Consider the following 17,930-nt stretch of genomic DNA (forward strand, 5'->3'; position numbering starts at 1 on the left):
GATTGACTTTTAGGTTTGGTAATTTTCATGTTTGATATTCTGTAAAACCTTGCAAGCTAAAGGTTGGTCTAGAAATTGAGGATACTGTTACATTCAGTTTATACTGATTAATTTCCTTAAGTGATTAAGAACATTGGACATTGGTACAATAAAAGTCGTCAGTTGAAACTATCTAACTAATGCACATTTGTAATTTTTTATGATAACCGCGTCAAATAATGAAGGGCCTTACCATGACCATTTACCACATACTCATAGGAAATCTTTACTCACAATATGACTAACTGCTTCTTAGCATAATGTGTTTGTGTCGGAATAGGGCAGAAAAATGATAGGCTCACTTTGTATTACTCAGTTACTATAAGTATTGGATTAAACGATTTACCCAAAATGTATAATGAATACCTATAATCCAAAATGTCCTAAATATGGAGTTTATTTGCAGGACCATCTTGTCAGGGAGGAGTTACTGGAGGCCTTGAACCTGGAGTTTGTAAACCGCACAAACGAGGTGGGCGTGGACATCAACCAAGTGGTGGCCAACGTGTACAGCGGCAACTTGGTGCAGTTTGTGTGTGGACTGGGGCCCAGGAAGGTACGTACCTCTAGTAGATCGTTCAATAAACTAATCAATCTGTTGCAGGGTGTCCTGTCGGATATAGTTCGTAGTATCATATCGGATATAGTTTTCTCACGGTAGGCCTATAAATATAGATTGTATGTTTTTTCAAGTCTTCACACAGTGTTGAAAGGAATGGCGACAGCAGTTAGGTTAGGTTTTATCTCAGTTTGTCTCAGTTTTTGTTTATTGTGTTCACCAAGCAGGAGATACATATCAACAACTAAGTGGTAAACCATCTTCAACCCTTGGAAGTTACAATATTACAGAGTGTTTTCCTCCTTTTTCCAGGGTGCAGCACTGATCAAGCTGATGAAGCAGACCAATCAGAGGCTAGAGAACAGAACACAGCTGGTGACCACGTGTCACATGGGACCTAAAGTGTTTATCAATTGTGCTGGGTTCATCAAGATAGACACCAACTCTCTCGGAGATAGGTAAACCCTAGGCCTATAAGTTACTAGTAGCACAGAGAAGCAAGGTGCAGAGGAAACATGCTTATGGTACGACCATGTACTTTTAGCTCTTGTATGTTGTTCCGGATGTATACTTGTGATGAGCGAGGAAGAGCCTAGGCAGCAAGCTCTGTGCGGAAATTCCTATCCTACAAGGTCTTCCTCCACTGTTGTAGTACATGAGGGTTTAGGAGGGCAATGCTGGACCTTTCCCTAGACACCAGTGACTAGTGCTAGATACCACTTAGGTGCACTATTGAATGTCTCCTCTTCAACTTACTTATATGTGCTAGTAGTTAAACAATCTGTATGTTTAAGGAAGACCAAATGGCTAGTTAGGAGTTTTTTAATAAGGATCTGTCCAACTAGATTACCTGAGAAAATTGAGTCCATGGTAGGTCTGACATCTTGCCTGTGTCCATTGATCATTTTTCCGAGGGATTGAGTTGTGAGGCCTATATATGTATTGAGCTTGTCCGAGGTTTTACTGAACTTGCACTAATGAAACTGCACAAATAAACACATAGCGTATTTTGACAGGAACAAACAGAAGACTCTGCCGAAGAAGGAGCTAGTAGCTGCAAAAATTCTATGCGTTTATTTCTGCATTTTCATCTATTTTTATCAGTAAGGTGCTGTTAAACCTATTCACCACAAATTCCTTGAAATCCCTCGCCTATAGCCATCTTTACCAAAAAACATCATAACTTTTGATATTTTGCCGCTCAACACACTTTAGGAGTTGGTAGGTGTTTAAAGTTGGTTTTCAGTTTCAGCAAAAATACAAAAAAAGTTTTTTCCATTGCGAGGGCAGTGATTTTGATTAATAAAGTCATGACTAATCTGATCAGCAAACTACGTGTGTTCACAGTACTGAGTCATACGTAGAGGTGTTGGACGGCTCGCGTGTACACCCAGAGACGTACGAGTGGGCGCGCAAGATGGCCGTGGACGCTCTGGAGTATGATGATGAGGACGCTAACCCTGCTGGAGCACTGGAGGAGATTCTGGAGGCTCCAGAACGACTCAAGGATCTCGACTTGGACGCCTTCGCTGAGGAGTTGGAAAGACAGGTTAGGAAATAATGGTGTGATTTAACTGTTAACTGTGTGGTAAACAACGGCAACTCTATAGTCTTTCCGCAAGAGTATGGGTCCTTTCACACTTAAACATCTTGGTTGTTGCTGTATAACGTACATTGAACCTGTATAGTAAAACATATTTTTTTGCCTGAAGAGAGTACCACAATGTAGCCACAAAAGATATCCATCTACTACATACTTCGCGAATAATTACTGAATCTTTATATAGTTCTCTTAGCAATACGTATTGTAATCTTAGTAGGCCAATATGACGTAAAGTTCCATTTATAAAGTCCGTTGCATTGTCTTCCGTAGGGTTTCGGCAACAAGAGCATCACTCTGTACGACATCCGAGCCGAGCTGAATCACAGGTACAAAGACTTACGTCAGCCGTACCAGAGCCCCAACGCCATGGAGCTGTTCAACATGCTCACTCATGAGTGTCCGGAGACGTTTTACATCGGCAAGATGGTTCAAGCCACTGTTACAGGTAGGCTAGTGTTAACTTTTTTTAATATCCTCCACATAATAGGCTCTAGCGCGGAATCGTTGTTCACTATATACTTCAGGCTAGGCTTGAGGGTTTCTTTTAGGGAATTTGTTAATTTTGTTAATTAATTAGCTTTTACCAAAATGGAGTTATTGGAGGAAATAAGATTAGAGTGGTTTGAAAACAAAAAAGAAATAAGTGTGAGCAAGCAATGCGCGTGGTGATTAGCAATGTTAATATTTTTACTTGTATTTTTACCTCTTGTTCGTCATATGGGGTTTGTGTAATTTACTCTCTTTTTGTCACACCAGCTGGCCTACTTTTAATGAATACTGAAAAACATATATTATGTTGAACACAGGAATCTCCCACAAGAAGCCTGATGGAGAACAGTTAGATCAAGCCAACCCTGTAAGGAAGGAGGACACTGGTTTGTGGCAATGCCCGTTCTGTCTCAAGAATGACTTTCCGGAACTCTCTGAGGTTAGTTTTTTGTTTTGTTAGCTATTTAGTAATTATTTTTCTCTTTGATACTTTTTTTACCTACGACCGTTTTTTAAAGTAGCCGTTTCAGTACAGTTCTTAGAATTGAAAAGTGTCTCATAACCGCATTGTTTACATTCATAATAGCATAGTTTTACTCATAAAAACACGGGTAACGGACCAATGAAGTTCAAGGATTTAGAGAGGAGAAGCAAAATTGTAATTATTCGAAATTCAACTAATCAGCTGTTCAGGCCAATTTAATTTATGATTGGTGCAATTAGTATTAGATACAATGTTTCGTTGCATCACTGTCAGTGGCAATTAGAGGCTATAAACAAAAACATAACCTCTCTTAGAAGTTATGAGTAGTGATTTTTAGTACTTAAAACACCGTCGTAGGTAAAGTAGTGTACGCAACTCGCGTAAATAGTGTTAACGACACTCGTAGAAGGTTTTCTAAAATTTTCTATCGTGTCGTTAACACTATCTTTACGCAATCGTTGCGTAAACTACTATAACCTGTTGATACACCACATTTTGCAATTCTTCTTGCTTATGTAAGTAGTAGGCCAAGTTACATGTAAATATTGTAGAACGTTTATGATCTAGTGACAATGTTTTGAATGGATGATATTTAGCTTGAATATTAGGGATGGACGAGATTGGATTTTTAGTTCCGAGACGAGACGAGACGAGATTTTTTATTTCTCATAAAATTTCGAGACGAGATCGAGACGGGATTTCCCTTCTCATACACAACGGGAAATGCACATTCAAAATTTTTACCTGATTTTGTAACATTGTTAGATGACTGTTTAAATACAAAAATAATGATAATAGGCAAGAATATTTACAATATTTTATTTAAAAAACATCAGCATAACATTTTTTTATTAATCACGCCTAACTTATTAAAAATGCCTACGATTAGGAAACATAGTGATATCAGTTAGGATAGAGTTCATTTTATCCTAAAATAAAATAAATCATAAAATAAAAGCAATATTAATTTTTATAAAATAGTTAGTTGTTTTGACTTTTTATAGTAATAAAACATTCCTCACACTGCCTACACTTAACAAAACTTCTCAAATGTTATTAAAGTAATATTATTAAAATAATTAAAGTAATATTTACATCAAAAGAATTTATTAAATAACAACGCCTTCGCAAAGGAAACGCAACTACAACACGCTCCTGTATTGCGGGTATTGCATTAACTTTCTGCAGGCGTTTTAAATTTTTTTTTTTTTTTAATTCTCGTCTCGATAAAAATCTCGGCCAAAAAGAAATCTCGTCTCGTGTAACGAGAATTAAAATTTCCCGAAAATTTCCCGAAATTTCGAGACTTGACCATCCCTATTGAATATATTTTAAACTACAGAAAAAATCATATCCTGCATCTGTTTTGTGGCTTCAAAAGTTACTGTTAAAAGAACTTTTACTTCTACCAATGAAAATGTTGGCTATCTGTTAAGACTCCGGACTTGGTCCTATTTGTGTGCAGTAACCAAACGCAATGTTTGCAGGTGTGGAACCACTTTGATGCTGGTGGATGTCCCGGACAAGCGACGGGTGTTCGAATCCGGTTGGACAATGGTATCACAGGGTATATACATATTAAGGTATGTATATTTGTCTACAGTTCTATTAATGTTCGTCATTTCTTAATCCCAAGTATAATGTATTGATTGTTTTGTACAGTGTGAGTCAAGTTGGTAATTACTGTATTTAAACAGTGTGAATACCTACTTGACGTGGCTCTCATTAGAAGACCTAGAATTCAATTTCTTGTAACAATTTAGTTTTTGCTGAGGCAGTTTTAACTTTTTTAAACTAATCAGTAGAGTATACAAAGTCCAGATAATACAATATTTATATAAATTGTGGTTTAAAAAATTGTTCCCCAACAAAATAATTCAAAACTGAATAAAACATTTAAACGGATCACAGAAAAACACTGAACTTTGATTTGTCATAGTAGGCTGCTCAGTGCCTACTAAGGAAAAAGATAAATAAGTTATTTATATGAGGCAAAAAAAAACTGTTGTGCAACTAAGTCCCCTTTATTGCTGCTATGTTGTAGAACCTGTCAGACAAACATGTGACGGACCCTGAGGAGAGAGTCAGTCGAGGACAGATGATCCACTGTCGGATCACCAAGATAGACGTTGATAGGTTCGCCATAGACGCCACTTCCAAGTCTTCCGACCTGCTCGACAAGAAACATGAGTGGAGGTGAGTTGACTTGTTTGACGTAAAGGTGTTGTTTAAAATGCTGTTTTGGATACAGACATAACTATTCAAGTTGAAGTTTTTGTACTTTATGTTCGTTTCTACCTAATCGCCTCAAGTTCTTAAACTCACTTGAAAAACTTTTCCAATTTGTAACACCGATAAGCTTAATTACTTAAACGAACATCTTTAACAATTAATTAAAAACCTCTTTAAACTACTTAATCACCCTTTAAAAACAACTACAACTTACTTTAAGCTACCTAAACACATTTTTATCAACCCAAACACACTTTAAAAACCTAAACAACCTAAATAAGTTTTAAACAACAGCATCGCCACTTAAACTATGTAAACCCACTTTTCTCCAGCTTAGAACACTTTCTATTGTAGGAAAAAGATTAAGTACTTAATCACTTCTTAAACTACTGTAATTGTGTTTTAGACATCTTGTAAACTAACTTGTTACTTTATAAACCCTATCACCTTTTACATAGCTTCGAAATCGTGAATACTTCTTAATAACCTTATTAACTACTTAACACGTTTTACTTTTTATAGCCAGTAACTTAAACGTGTTAACCCGGTTACACACTAAGAACTCTTTTAGATAAGAGTACTGTATTCTTCAGTTGGATTTATCATATTTTCAGACCAACCAAAGATCCGTACTACGATCATGAAGCCGAAGCTAAAGACATTAAAGTTGAAGAAGAAGCGAAGAAGGTGAAACAACGTCAAACGTACATCAAAAGAGTGATTGTGCATCCAGCGTTCCACAACATTTCGTACGCTGAGGCTGAGAAGATCATGGTTAATATGGAGCAGGGCGAGTGCATCATCCGACCATCTAGCAAGGTAAAATGTTCATTTGATAACTTACGCTTTAAAAAAAACTTTCTACAAGTAATCTGTGCAGTATTTGAAGATTGAAGACGCAGTCGTGTTTATTGAGTGGACTATAATGGTAAACCTAAATATTTAAACTCACAGAAGTAAAATGAAATATATGTCTATTAACTCTTTAAAAATTTATATTCACACTTGTACTGTTAACTCACAAGACGGTAAATTAATATAAAAATAGGAAGAGGTAATCGATTTATATTGGCGTCATTCGCCTATTTAGGTCTGATGATGATTTGAGTGTCCAATCCAAATCAGTTACCACTTACCGTAAACATTATAGGTAAGTGTAAATATGGGTATATTTCAGAAGCCTTTATTAGACGTACGGTATATTTTTATTTACTTTTTTATAAATTTTATAACACGATTAACACATACAAAACAATGTTGATCAAGAAGCCATGTTAATTCAAATTAAATAAATTAGTACTTCATTCAAAATTTTGAAGTTGCAGTTACTTGCTAGTGGTTTTGGTCTTTCTATTTCTATTAACTCTCATCATTACGTTTAAATGTAGCCATTCGATCATAACATTACCTGAGGAATGAGAACACTTACGGTAACTATTTTAGTTATTTTGGAATATTTATGTAATATATAGAAGTAGATTTGTTGACATTCTATAACATATTTAATTCACTCTTAAAATGTCTCTTCTATGTTAGACATGCTTTTTATGCATTTTCCTAAATGTAGGGGATACAAGGTTCAAAAATGGTTACTTTCCACGCATCCTGTTAATTGTTTAACAATGGTTTCTTTGGTATTTTCCAGGGTGCCGATCATCTAACGGTTACATGGAAAGTAGCGGACGGAATTTACCAGCACATCGACGTGAGAGAAGAAGGAAAGGAAAACGCCTTCTCACTCGGCACATCGTTGTGGATCGGCAACGAAGAGTTTGAAGACTTGGATGAAATCATAGCGAGATACGTGAACCCAATGGCGGCTCACGCTAGAGACTTGTTTGCCTTCAGATATTATAAAGACACTGAAGGAGGGCTGAAGGATAAAGCCGAGGAGTTCTTGAAGGAGGAGAAGAAGAAGAACCCACAGAAAATACACTACATTGTGTCTGTGTCCAAGGTAAAAAAATTTTAACTTAAAAATTTAGTTACAATTATTTTTAAAGAAACTTAAGAACTGAATAATGGGGCACTCCACTTCATTTTGACCCAAGAAGGGTGATTATCGCTGATTGAACATTTTTGTTTGCATGAAAATATTTGTAGCTGGCAAGATATTTATTTACCACAGGAATTTACACAGCTAATAAATATTTATGCGTGTAAGGGAAATGAACTTGCATGCACTTTTTGTATGTGTGTAACTTAACACTTTTATTCCAGGTCTTTGCATGAGAACTTTATAGTTAGATTTACCCATGTTGTTCAGTAATTTCACTACCACTGACATTACCTTTTAATAAACGTAGGTTTAAAAAAAAATGTTTCTAACCACATAAACCCCTAAACATGAAAATCTAGAGCGTATTGTTTTTTAACATTTAGTGAATTAGTTAGCGTCCATGATTTACTGGAAATCACTAGAAAACAATTATTATTTTATGTGTGAAGCATTTATGTAAAGTTGTGTTGTTTGTAATACTTAAATAATTAATAACTCTGCAGAGGAGATAAGGAAATCAGCAAAACTTTATATAGTTAACTTTTAAGACTTTTTTGCAATGTGCACAATTATATTCATTTATGTTTCAGTCAGTGGTATTTTTTTACTCATGAATTTACCTACACTTTTTGAACCCATCACTTTATGATACTCCACTTTTCAAAGAACTAAGTACCGTACACTAGGACATGAAATTACACTGTGTTAACAGAACTACCCAGGCAAGTTCCTCCTGTCCTACCTGCCGAGGAACAAATGCAAACACGAGTTGATCACCGTAACACCAGAGGGCTTCCGGTTCAGAGGTCAAACCTTTGACACCATCGGCATGTGCTTCAAGTGGTTCAAGGTACGAACGCCCCACTAGGGCATACTCTATGTTATTTTGAATTGTGCATTAAGTACCTCATGAGAAAGTTCTTGGCGGAAGTCAAGTGTTTCATAGTACAAAGAGATTTTACAAGGCTTGTAAGGTTGCAAAAAAAAAATTCATTAGATTTGAATAGGTAATTTTGATGGTTTACCTTGTCAGGGTGTCTACCAACCGGGAAATCCGGGAAAACCGGGAATTGTACTTAAATTTTTAGTGGCCATGAAATGTACGGGAATTGTCCTTAAATGCCAGACAATGTCCTTAAATTTTTAATGGGCCATAATTTCATTGATCGCTAGTTGGTTAGGAGCACATAAAAGGTTTATCAGATGTTTGTTTACATTTTCATAATTTATTACTAGAGTAATTATGCAATAAAAATCCCATTACAATCTCAAACCCATTAATATTTTATCACGACAATCAAGTGTCAAGTCAAGTACTTCCAAGAACTAGCTAGCTCATAAAAGTTGTATCACTTTTATTCCTTTACAACTTCTTTTTTTATTACTAGGGTAATTATTATTAGATCCCAAACCTATTTTATTGTGAAAATAATAGCTTTATAATGGCTGTTAAATTTCACTTCTTACTTGTACTTTCGGCTTGAAGATTCAATTTGCCGCGGCCATTGCCTAGTGCCATAAAACTGTTTATGGTTTCATATTAAACATGTACCGGTAAATAATCTACAGTCTTATTTTGTAAGTTAACCACTTTTTTATGGACATTTTATCTTTCAATTGACAAAACCACAAGCATTGTGGTTTGCATTAATGTTTTATCACTATGTAGGCCTGCTTGGTTTCAAATTATGTCATTGCATTTTCTGTATCTTTGTCTTATATTGTTGGCTATTCAGGTTTCAATGTTTTTTTGTTTTCCATATATTTATTTATTGAGTTGTATGCTTTAAGCAATCAAAATCTTATGTGAACTAGAATGATGATAGTAACTTTGCTGCTATTATAACCTCATTGTTTGTTACTCAGTTTATATAGGCCCTCCTAAATAATTAGGTTTAGGCCTGGGTATTTTGATTCTTGAAAGAGCTGTAAAATATATTAAGATAATGTAATTGAGCCTATAAGATAAACAACTAATGATTGCTATGTGTCGATATTAACTTTACAAATGAAAATACAATAATCTTACTCTGTGCTTATTGCTTATTAATAGGCGCTTACCATACCTTGATTTTGTACTAAGAATTGAGTAACAATATGCATTAAAGATTTTTTTTCAAAAGTAGTCGAGAACCTAACGTTGTGCCAGGGCGAATCATGCCAAATTAATCCGCCTGGATCGGATAAGCTATGTTATGAAGTTTACGTGACAGATGGAGATATTTGTCGCTATCGCAGGAGACAATGATTGCGTTTCTCTGTTACACTATAAAAGCTTTCCTAAAGTATAGGTAGGCCTATGTTTGTTTACTTTCAATAAATTTCTATTTTGTAATTTTTAACTCTGATCTATTATTATTTACTTTTCTCTCTGGTACAACTACAGTGAATAACAAGATTAATACAGTTTGACAAATCAGGAAAATTATTCGGTAGGCCTAAGGCCCAATTCACACCGAACGGACGTCGGGCGGAGACGTGGCACGGACGTGGCGAGGACATATGTCCGTTCCTCGCCTCCCCATGTAAACAAATTGGCCAATGCACACACAAGTGACGTGGCGCGGGCGGCCGCCCTCCCGCCACCGCCACGTCGCTTCGGCGTCCCTCGTGGCGTATCGGAAGTGGCATGTCCGTAGGGCGCCCGTTGTTCGGACTGCAAATATTGTACTGTACCACAGAAAACGTACTACTATAGTACGTTTTCTGTGACTGTACTTACCAACCGTCTTGTATATAGTGTGCTTGTACTTACCAACCTTGTTGTGTAGAGTTGTTTTTGTGTGTAGATTGTGAGTTATTTCTTCACTATGCGAGATGACATTGAATTTAGTATAAAATTTTGTGGAGAGTAGAACAATTCCCTTGTTTATACTAATTAAGTTGACAGAAATTAACTAACACCATTGACATTAATAGTAATAAGCTAAAACCAAAGCTTCTAGTCTACATACAGGTTGTCTCGCCACTGTACCGTCCCTTCACCGTCCCTTCGGTGTGCATTGAACACGCCACGTCATTGCCACGTCTGTGCCTCGTCCGTGCCACGTCTCCGCCCGACGTCCGTTCGGTGTGAATTGGGCCTAATGACACCGACAAAGGTTACGGCAAAGTGTCCTTAAATGTACGGGAATTGTCCATGAATTTTTTATCCAGAATGTAGTAGACACCCTGCTTGTGTAAAATCTGAAGTGCGTGTAGAAAAGAAAACTAACATTCCCACCGTTTTATAATCTTGATGGTCATTGGTGTATGTTTAATCTGCCCTTTCAATCTTCTGGGCCCTTGCAGATGATACTTTAATGTTTTCTAAGACTGCTCATGTCTCTATTTGTCAACCTCTTTCAGTCTAAATAGGTATTTAACAGGTTTAAAAGGGTTAACTAGCTTACTTTAAAGGTTTAGGGACTAATAGATTAATATAACAGATCAAAAAGCTAGATTGTGTGTGTTATTTCATTCTGATAGAAGATAGGGTTAAATATCAGCGTCATGTTTTGTGACTTCGTCTTTCACCCCCCCCCCTCTGGTCTCTAATTTTCTCAAGGAAGCCTAGCTGAACTATATTCCTAGTTTCTAATTAGCAACTTTAACTTTGGTTTTATTTCAAAATATAGCCTCAAGTTAAGCCTATTTGGATAAATAATTGTTTAACTTCATATAATCCTTGGTACACTATATTATGAACAATTTTTGCAAAAACAGCATCAATGTTGTTAATTATTATGATCCTGTTTCCAGGAACATTTCCGGGATCCCATCCCAGGCACTCCAAGTACTCCAAGGTCCGGAATCATGACAGGGCGGGCAACCACGCCTCACAACCCGTACACACCTAACGTCAACATCAACAGTGAGTACTAACATCGACTATAAATCAATGAATCATAAATGATGAATCTAAAACAGAGTATACCATGACATGACCACATATTTTAACACCTATAGAATTGATTCAATCGTATATTGATGGAGATTGTCACATACTTGAATGTTTACAATAACTATTGTGATTGTTGGTTATTTGAAGGATGATTTGTAATGTTTCAGTGAACTCGGAAGCGTTACACAGGGTCGCTCAAAACATGAACCCACACATGCTGCACAACTTGGCTCAGGTGGCCAGTCAGACTCCGCACTATCCCACCACTCCTGGCGGCTACACCATGCCTACCTACCCCAACACGGTGAGTACCACATACTGTCTACTATCCTATCCTACCAACCTACCATATCCAACCATACCGGACTACTAATTACCATCTTACCATTTACATCCTAACAATCTTCTACATGCTCGGAGCGAGCTGTCTAGAGACTAGGATGCGAAGGTGTGGGAAAAACTTACTATCTGCCACGTTACCAGTATACCACCCTACTACCTATAAAGTACCATGCTACCATCTACATTTTACCACCTACTACTTACCATCCTATTGTCATACCACATACCATCTATCAACCACTTTATATTATAACCACCTAACTTTCCATCAATTTTTAGTGAGGAGCAGGCTTACCTGATAGGGAAAGTCCAAACTGGTACATGAGACACAAAACATTAAAATATTTCACTGTCATTGGCAGCATTTTCAACTATTTTCAACTAAGCAATTTCATTCTTTCTTAGTTGAAAACATGACAATTGAACCAATATGAGAAACATGAATATAATGATTGGAAATTCATTTATAAAGGATGTACTGAAGTTTTTACACCAAACAATCCTAAATCTCGAGAAGAATAAAATAACAAAATACTGTATGAATGTAGAAATATAATTGGATCGTTTTTTGTGTAGCCGTATACCCCTACGGCGCAGACACCGTTTATGACGCCGTACCACGCCACAACTACACCCCGCTACGGGGGCCAGACTCCGTCTGCTGCGGCTCCAATATTTGTACACCCTGGAACCATCACACCTGGCGGGGGCCGTACGCCGTCTCAACATACACCTACCCCCACCCCTCCGCAACAGCAGTTTGCTAGATCAGTGTCTGGGTGAGTTTACTTTGGAATTATGTTATTTATAAATGTTTACAACTAATGTGTAACCTAATTCGGCATGTATCTATTTTTAAAAGACAAGATTTTATTTATTTTGTTATTTTATCCAACCTTTTTGTTTCTATAATTCTGTTGAAATTAGTACCATCTGATCAGACGGTTGGTTTAACTGTGTTCTAGAATTGCAATTTGAACAAATTATTGTAGATAAGAGTTAATTTTAATTTGTATAAAAAACGCTTTCTAATTTTATTTCATCGTGTTATTCTGTTATGCAGTAGTTATGTTTTTCACACAAATATGTCTTTTACAGGAGACTATCGCCTCTTGCGCGTCCTTATTCTCCTAGTTCTCCGTACTCCCCGACCCAGAGCTTCACCAGCTGTTCTCCCCCCTCCTCTTTCCACCCTTCTCTTGCACCCTCCCCTCAACACTCCACCGCTTCCTTCCAACTACCATTGCGTACTTCCAGACTCCTGTCATTACTGGGGTCAGTGGCGTGGTTTGTGAAATAAATCACACTGGTCGTGGACAAAAATAAACTAGATTTGCAATTAATGTAATTGTTTATAAAATAAACTAAATTGGTATAATCGAGGTTAAGGATCTAACAATGCGCAAGGGTTTGTTTTTAGGAGTAGGATTGCAGGTTTTTTGGAATTTGAAGTAATCCAATCTGGCACGAGAAACTCAAAACTTTGTACTGTACATAAAACATGAGAATATTTTCCTGACAGCATTTTCAACGAAGGGATGTGTAGGCTATGAAGTAGTTGAAAATTCTATCAACAACACGGAAATATTCCAATGTTTTGTGTATAGTTTTAAGTTTTGTGTTTCTTTTGCCAGGTTGTATTCATTCCCATTCAGTTTGCCTGTTAACCTCACAAAAAACCCTAAAAACTTAGGCCCTTGTGCATGTTACATCCTTAAATTGATGCAATTGTTTGCTACATATAGAGCAATAATATAAACAATAAAATGGTTCTAATGATGAATTGGTTGTAATTGATAATTGACTAAAATTGTCAACAAAATGTTAATAAGTAATCAATCATATAGTCTATGTCTAACTGCATTATTATCATCAAATTAAAATTGCATAGAGCTAGTGAGTTGGGGGCTCAGTCGGTAGCGCCACGGACTTCGGGCCCAAGGCAGCAATGTACAAGGATCGGATCCTTGTCCCTGCCACTACTTTTTATCAGTACCGTAGGCCTAAAGTTCTCTTGTATTGTACCAGTACCGGCTCACCCCTTGCTTTGCTGAATACGTTCCTTGCACAGGCCTCTGTGGCCCATGTGGACAAGTAAATGGAACATAAAAGAGGTCGCAATACTTTTCTTAAAAAAACCACCATCATGTCAACAAAAAATATATAACAATGACAAACATAGGCCTACTAAAACAACAACGATGTACTAATAAACAGTTGCAAGCAATTCTGTATGATTTACCCAGTAAACAATTTTTGTAACAAAATGTGTTTGAACAGCTGATTAAGTTGGTTGTTTTACAGGACCAACATGCCGACGGATCCCATGGACTGGCGCAAGGCGGCTGAAGAGTGGGCCAAACTGAAGAACAGAGAAAACACCAACACGACACCTCGGCAAGGGTAAGTTGATAGTAGACAAGCAATAAACAAAGTGATTCTTGTGGAGTAGAAGTATTAAGCGGTCTTAGAACCACAACCTTATAAAATAAATGGTTGAAGGTTTTGTATTTTTCCAAACTTTAATAAATTTATTACTTCAATTATCTGGCATCAGACCAAAGGTTTTAAAAATATGTTAATGCTGTATCCACACATAACACGTTCAGCAATGTTGGAGCAAATTAGCAAAACGGCGGACATTAATTGTTCTCACTGCAGATATCAGCACTGTTTTTACTTTAGGGAATAGCCTAACACATATAGAATTTGAAAACAAATTTTGAAAATAATGAGTAAATAACATCCACTAAAACTACAAGTAGTTTTAAATATTGTTGTTAAAAGAGTATTTGTCAAGAACAGTGATTGTTTGCAGAAGTTCGACTCCAAGTAGGTATGAAGATCGCAGGATGACTCCCAGGAATAACTTGCGTTCCCCTCGGCAGCCCCAGTACAAGCCTTCCCCCCGCCAAGGTATGTTGTACTAAAAACTGCATTTTAATCTGATCAATTCTCAATTCTTTCAGCGATGCACACATAGGTTCATATTGTAATCTTAATTTGAATCCATAGTGAGTGTGGAATGGTGTGAGATGGCCTGAGAAGCTTTGACTAGGATGAACTGTTCAATTTGTAAACTCAATCAAAAACAGCTGGGCCAAGTTTTGAACATCAACAAACTACACTTCTCTCAGCACCGGTATTGCGGTGACTTTTTGATTACCGTGCAAGCATTTTAACCACTCAGCTAAGAATATTGCTAACGTAAACTTTTTTCACAGGTTACGAACAATCTCCTCGTAACTTTGACAGTTTGAAGTCGCCCCGTCTGCCGCCTGGGACAGGACCGTATGACCCGTATGGGTTGGGGTCCACCAAGTCCCCTCGCTACGTTCCCTCGCCACGGTCTGGGCGGTCTACCCCTCGTACCATCAACAGCCCGAGGTCCATGATAGAGAGCAGCCTGGGAGACGCAACGCCGCTCTACGACGAGAACGAGAACTGAAACTGAACAGACTGAGAATGTTAGGTAAGACGCGGGTAAGCGACTATGAAGAGTAACTTTGTGTGGAACTGTACAAAAACTTTTTTGTGTAATCAATGGTTGGAATTTTAAGGCTATTTCTGTTTAACTGTTACGCTCCTGGTCCCCAAAGGTGGTTGTTATTAGATGTTCTATTTGAAATATAATCAAATTTTAATTAAATTTGGTACCAATGTTTATTTGAACAAGTTCACAAACCAGTAAGATTGTACTAGAACCTAGTTCTATCTTATTTACAGGGTTTTGCAGATACAGGGTGTCTACTGGTCACTGAAGTTACGGAAGTCACTGAGAAAAAAATCGGGCCGAACTAAAATAAAGTTTTCCAAACTTGTCTTTTGTTGAATTCATAGTGCAGAATCAGAGAGTGAACATATTTTGTGAGTAGGCAACAAGTTCATAATCGCTACTGGACAAAATATTCTATGCCCAACTATCTCATGTTTAAGTCCCTAAAAAGTATCTTTATCTTATTGATACAAGAGATTGTCCCCTTTAAAGTCCTATCCACCTAAAGTCACTGAAATTTACTTGGATCAATTAGTAGACACCCTATTATTTGATTATTTCTTTTTAAATACAATAATTGTAATTCTATCAATGCATATATTAGAATAATATTTGCTGTATAAAGAGTTTAATTATTTATATCTTTTCAGGTTGTTTCACTGCTAGTTCATCTAAGGTCAAAGTATCGACCGTTTTTATCTTCTTCCTTCCCTACAAATTTTATACTATTTTGTGATTTGCATAGTTTTATCACTAATTTATGATTGTACATGGTTGATAAAATATAGAGATAGTTGTGGTCATTTGAAATCTCATTCAAAATCATATTAATCTTGAACAACATTTTTACTATATTTTGTAAACATTTTCGTAGTGGTGACAGATGTTTATTGTGTATGTTATTTTTGAATTTGATCGTTAAAGAAACTGCTTCAAAATTATTTTACAGTGATCTGTAAATATTTAATAAAGGTATTATTTATATACTGAATGTGTTTGTTTATTTGTTCCAGTAGGTGCATTTCTGTTAGGTGTTAAAAACTGTTTAAATAACCTAGGGAGCAGGGTTGCCCCCTGTCCCGATTCTGTCAAGACTTGATTTAACTTGATTTATTTCTCAACTTTGTTTTGTTAATTAAGTGTAGGTAGTAGCTTTGACTATTATTACGTCATTTTTTTTTTTTTTGCCATCTGTATAAATTGCAATGTAAAATGTAAAATGGTGTTTACCGTATACAAATAAATAAATAAATGACAGTCCTGACTTTGGTCCCTTTTGCCTGTGTTAATCTGGGGGTAGGGGGGCTGGCTAGATTATTGATTTTTCTTTAACCTAACTTGGCAACCCTGCTATGTATGATAAGTCTTCCGATAAATTGAGTTTTACCATTGGTTTTGTATACTTTTACTGTCAATAAGATTAGGTTGTGTTGGAAAGTGCTTATTGCCTGAGAGTTAAGGAGACAAAGCACAGGATAAGCAAGCTTACCTTGAAGATTGTAGGCTTCCCTATAATTTTTAAGGTAATCAAATCATACTTATCCTGTCTTTTGTCTCTAATAGATTAGTCATCCTTATGCGTACGATGAAGACCTTTACATGGTATGATTCTGTGTACTTAATTGTCCATCCTCTGGTATGTTTCAAATACAGGTTTGAAATTATTAATTATTAATATAAATTTTGCCAAATATATTAATTTCTTATGTGCTTTTCAGTAAAATATCGGACAATCAATCAAACCCTTGACTGTATCTAAGGTTGTAAATTACATGATTATTTTTTTTTACATATTTGGAACAAGTTTCATGTTGAAAGTTGTGTGAAAAGGTGCATTATTTGTATTGTGTCACATGCCTTCAGGACTTTCCTCTGGTAAGTGTACTCTGTTTAACAACTTGTTATATTCTTCAATAAAATTCTCGAGTGTGTTCTAATAAATAGATACAATCTTATTGCAATAACGACTATGTTTTAATTTCAGGCTTAACAGGTTGACAGTCACTAGAAGGAAGAATAAGAGAGGGAGAGCTATGAAAAATGAAAGTTTGCAATTTAATGGTCAAGGAAGAAAACATTGGGAAAAAAAGAAAGTACACATTGTTCCTTGAAAAATACAGTAATATTGCCACTATACTGTACTATAAACCTATAGGGAAAAGAGAAAACTCAACCGACGAGCTTAAAACTAAAAACAGGCATTAGTCAGAGAAGGAAAATTAAAAATGACTGGAATACATTGAACATAAATCCCATTATGGAAGAGTTTAAATAAAGATTAACAGCAAAAATTAAAAAAAGTATTGTTGCCAAAGAAATGTCATTTGCTTAAACTAACTATTACCGAGCAATTGGGTGAAAGCTCAGTAAAGGTAAAGACCTGAAACTAAGGAGGTACGTAAATTTACATACGTCCATCATTTCTGGGAAAAATAAGCTGATTTAAGGGAATAGAAGAGAAATTTTAACTAAAAGAAACATACAATTTGAGCTATAGTATAAGACTGATGTAAATGCATACCCAAACAAAACAACACATTTTGAATGTTAAAAGAAATTGCATTGTCAGTTTTTGTCGACACTTAATTATCGTGTCATGAAACTTATGTTAAAAATTATTTTGTTCAATAAAAGTTACATACAGTGATCGTGAAATGATTGTTAAATAAATGGTTTCAACATAATTGTTTTATATTAGATTTAGATTACACTTTTTGTTAAAAATGTTTCAATTGTATATTTTTTACAAAGAAGTTTTGTCTTTCCCTGGTTCACACAAATCCTTTATATATCCTCTAGACTAA

At 36.1% G+C, this 17,930-nt stretch overlaps 1 protein-coding gene across 5 annotated transcripts in view; it reads left to right on the forward strand.

The window, feature by feature from the left end:
• Positions 1–16,117, forward strand: part of LOC128992722 (transcription elongation factor SPT6-like) — a 40,923-nt gene extending 24,806 nt beyond the window's left edge. For 3 of the 5 annotated variants that reach the window (XM_054416456.1, XM_054416448.1, XM_054416472.1), the window contains 18 exons: positions 446–595; positions 911–1,056; positions 1,946–2,147; positions 2,472–2,646; positions 3,008–3,129; positions 4,662–4,757; positions 5,219–5,370; positions 6,021–6,225; positions 7,052–7,363; positions 8,118–8,255; positions 11,147–11,258; positions 11,456–11,592; positions 12,207–12,409; positions 12,729–12,905; positions 13,935–14,033; positions 14,449–14,546; positions 14,855–15,102; positions 15,777–16,117. In XM_054416456.1, coding sequence (XP_054272431.1) covers positions 446–595; positions 911–1,056; positions 1,946–2,147; positions 2,472–2,646; positions 3,008–3,129; positions 4,662–4,757; positions 5,219–5,370; positions 6,021–6,225; positions 7,052–7,363; positions 8,118–8,255; positions 11,147–11,258; positions 11,456–11,592; positions 12,207–12,409; positions 12,729–12,905; positions 13,935–14,033; positions 14,449–14,546; positions 14,855–15,078 — 2,748 coding nt within the window. In that variant the 3' untranslated portion in view covers positions 15,079–15,102; positions 15,777–16,117. Of the gene's footprint in view, positions 1–445; positions 596–910; positions 1,057–1,945; positions 2,148–2,471; positions 2,647–3,007; positions 3,130–4,661; positions 4,758–5,218; positions 5,371–6,020; positions 6,226–7,051; positions 7,364–8,117; positions 8,256–11,146; positions 11,259–11,455; positions 11,593–12,206; positions 12,410–12,728; positions 12,906–13,934; positions 14,034–14,448; positions 14,547–14,854; positions 15,114–15,776 lie in introns of all 5 variants that reach the window. The other 2 variants (XM_054416464.1, XM_054416479.1) reach the window with 2 other exon arrangements.
• Positions 16,118–17,930: the final 1,813 nt, after the last annotated feature.

The sequence above is a fragment of the Macrosteles quadrilineatus genome, unplaced genomic scaffold, assembly GCF_028750875.1.
Source record: "Macrosteles quadrilineatus isolate MER2022 unplaced genomic scaffold, UCM_ALF_1.0 Scaffold_1__1_contigs__length_201487025, whole genome shotgun sequence".
NCBI lineage: Eukaryota > Metazoa > Arthropoda > Insecta > Hemiptera > Cicadellidae > Macrosteles > Macrosteles quadrilineatus.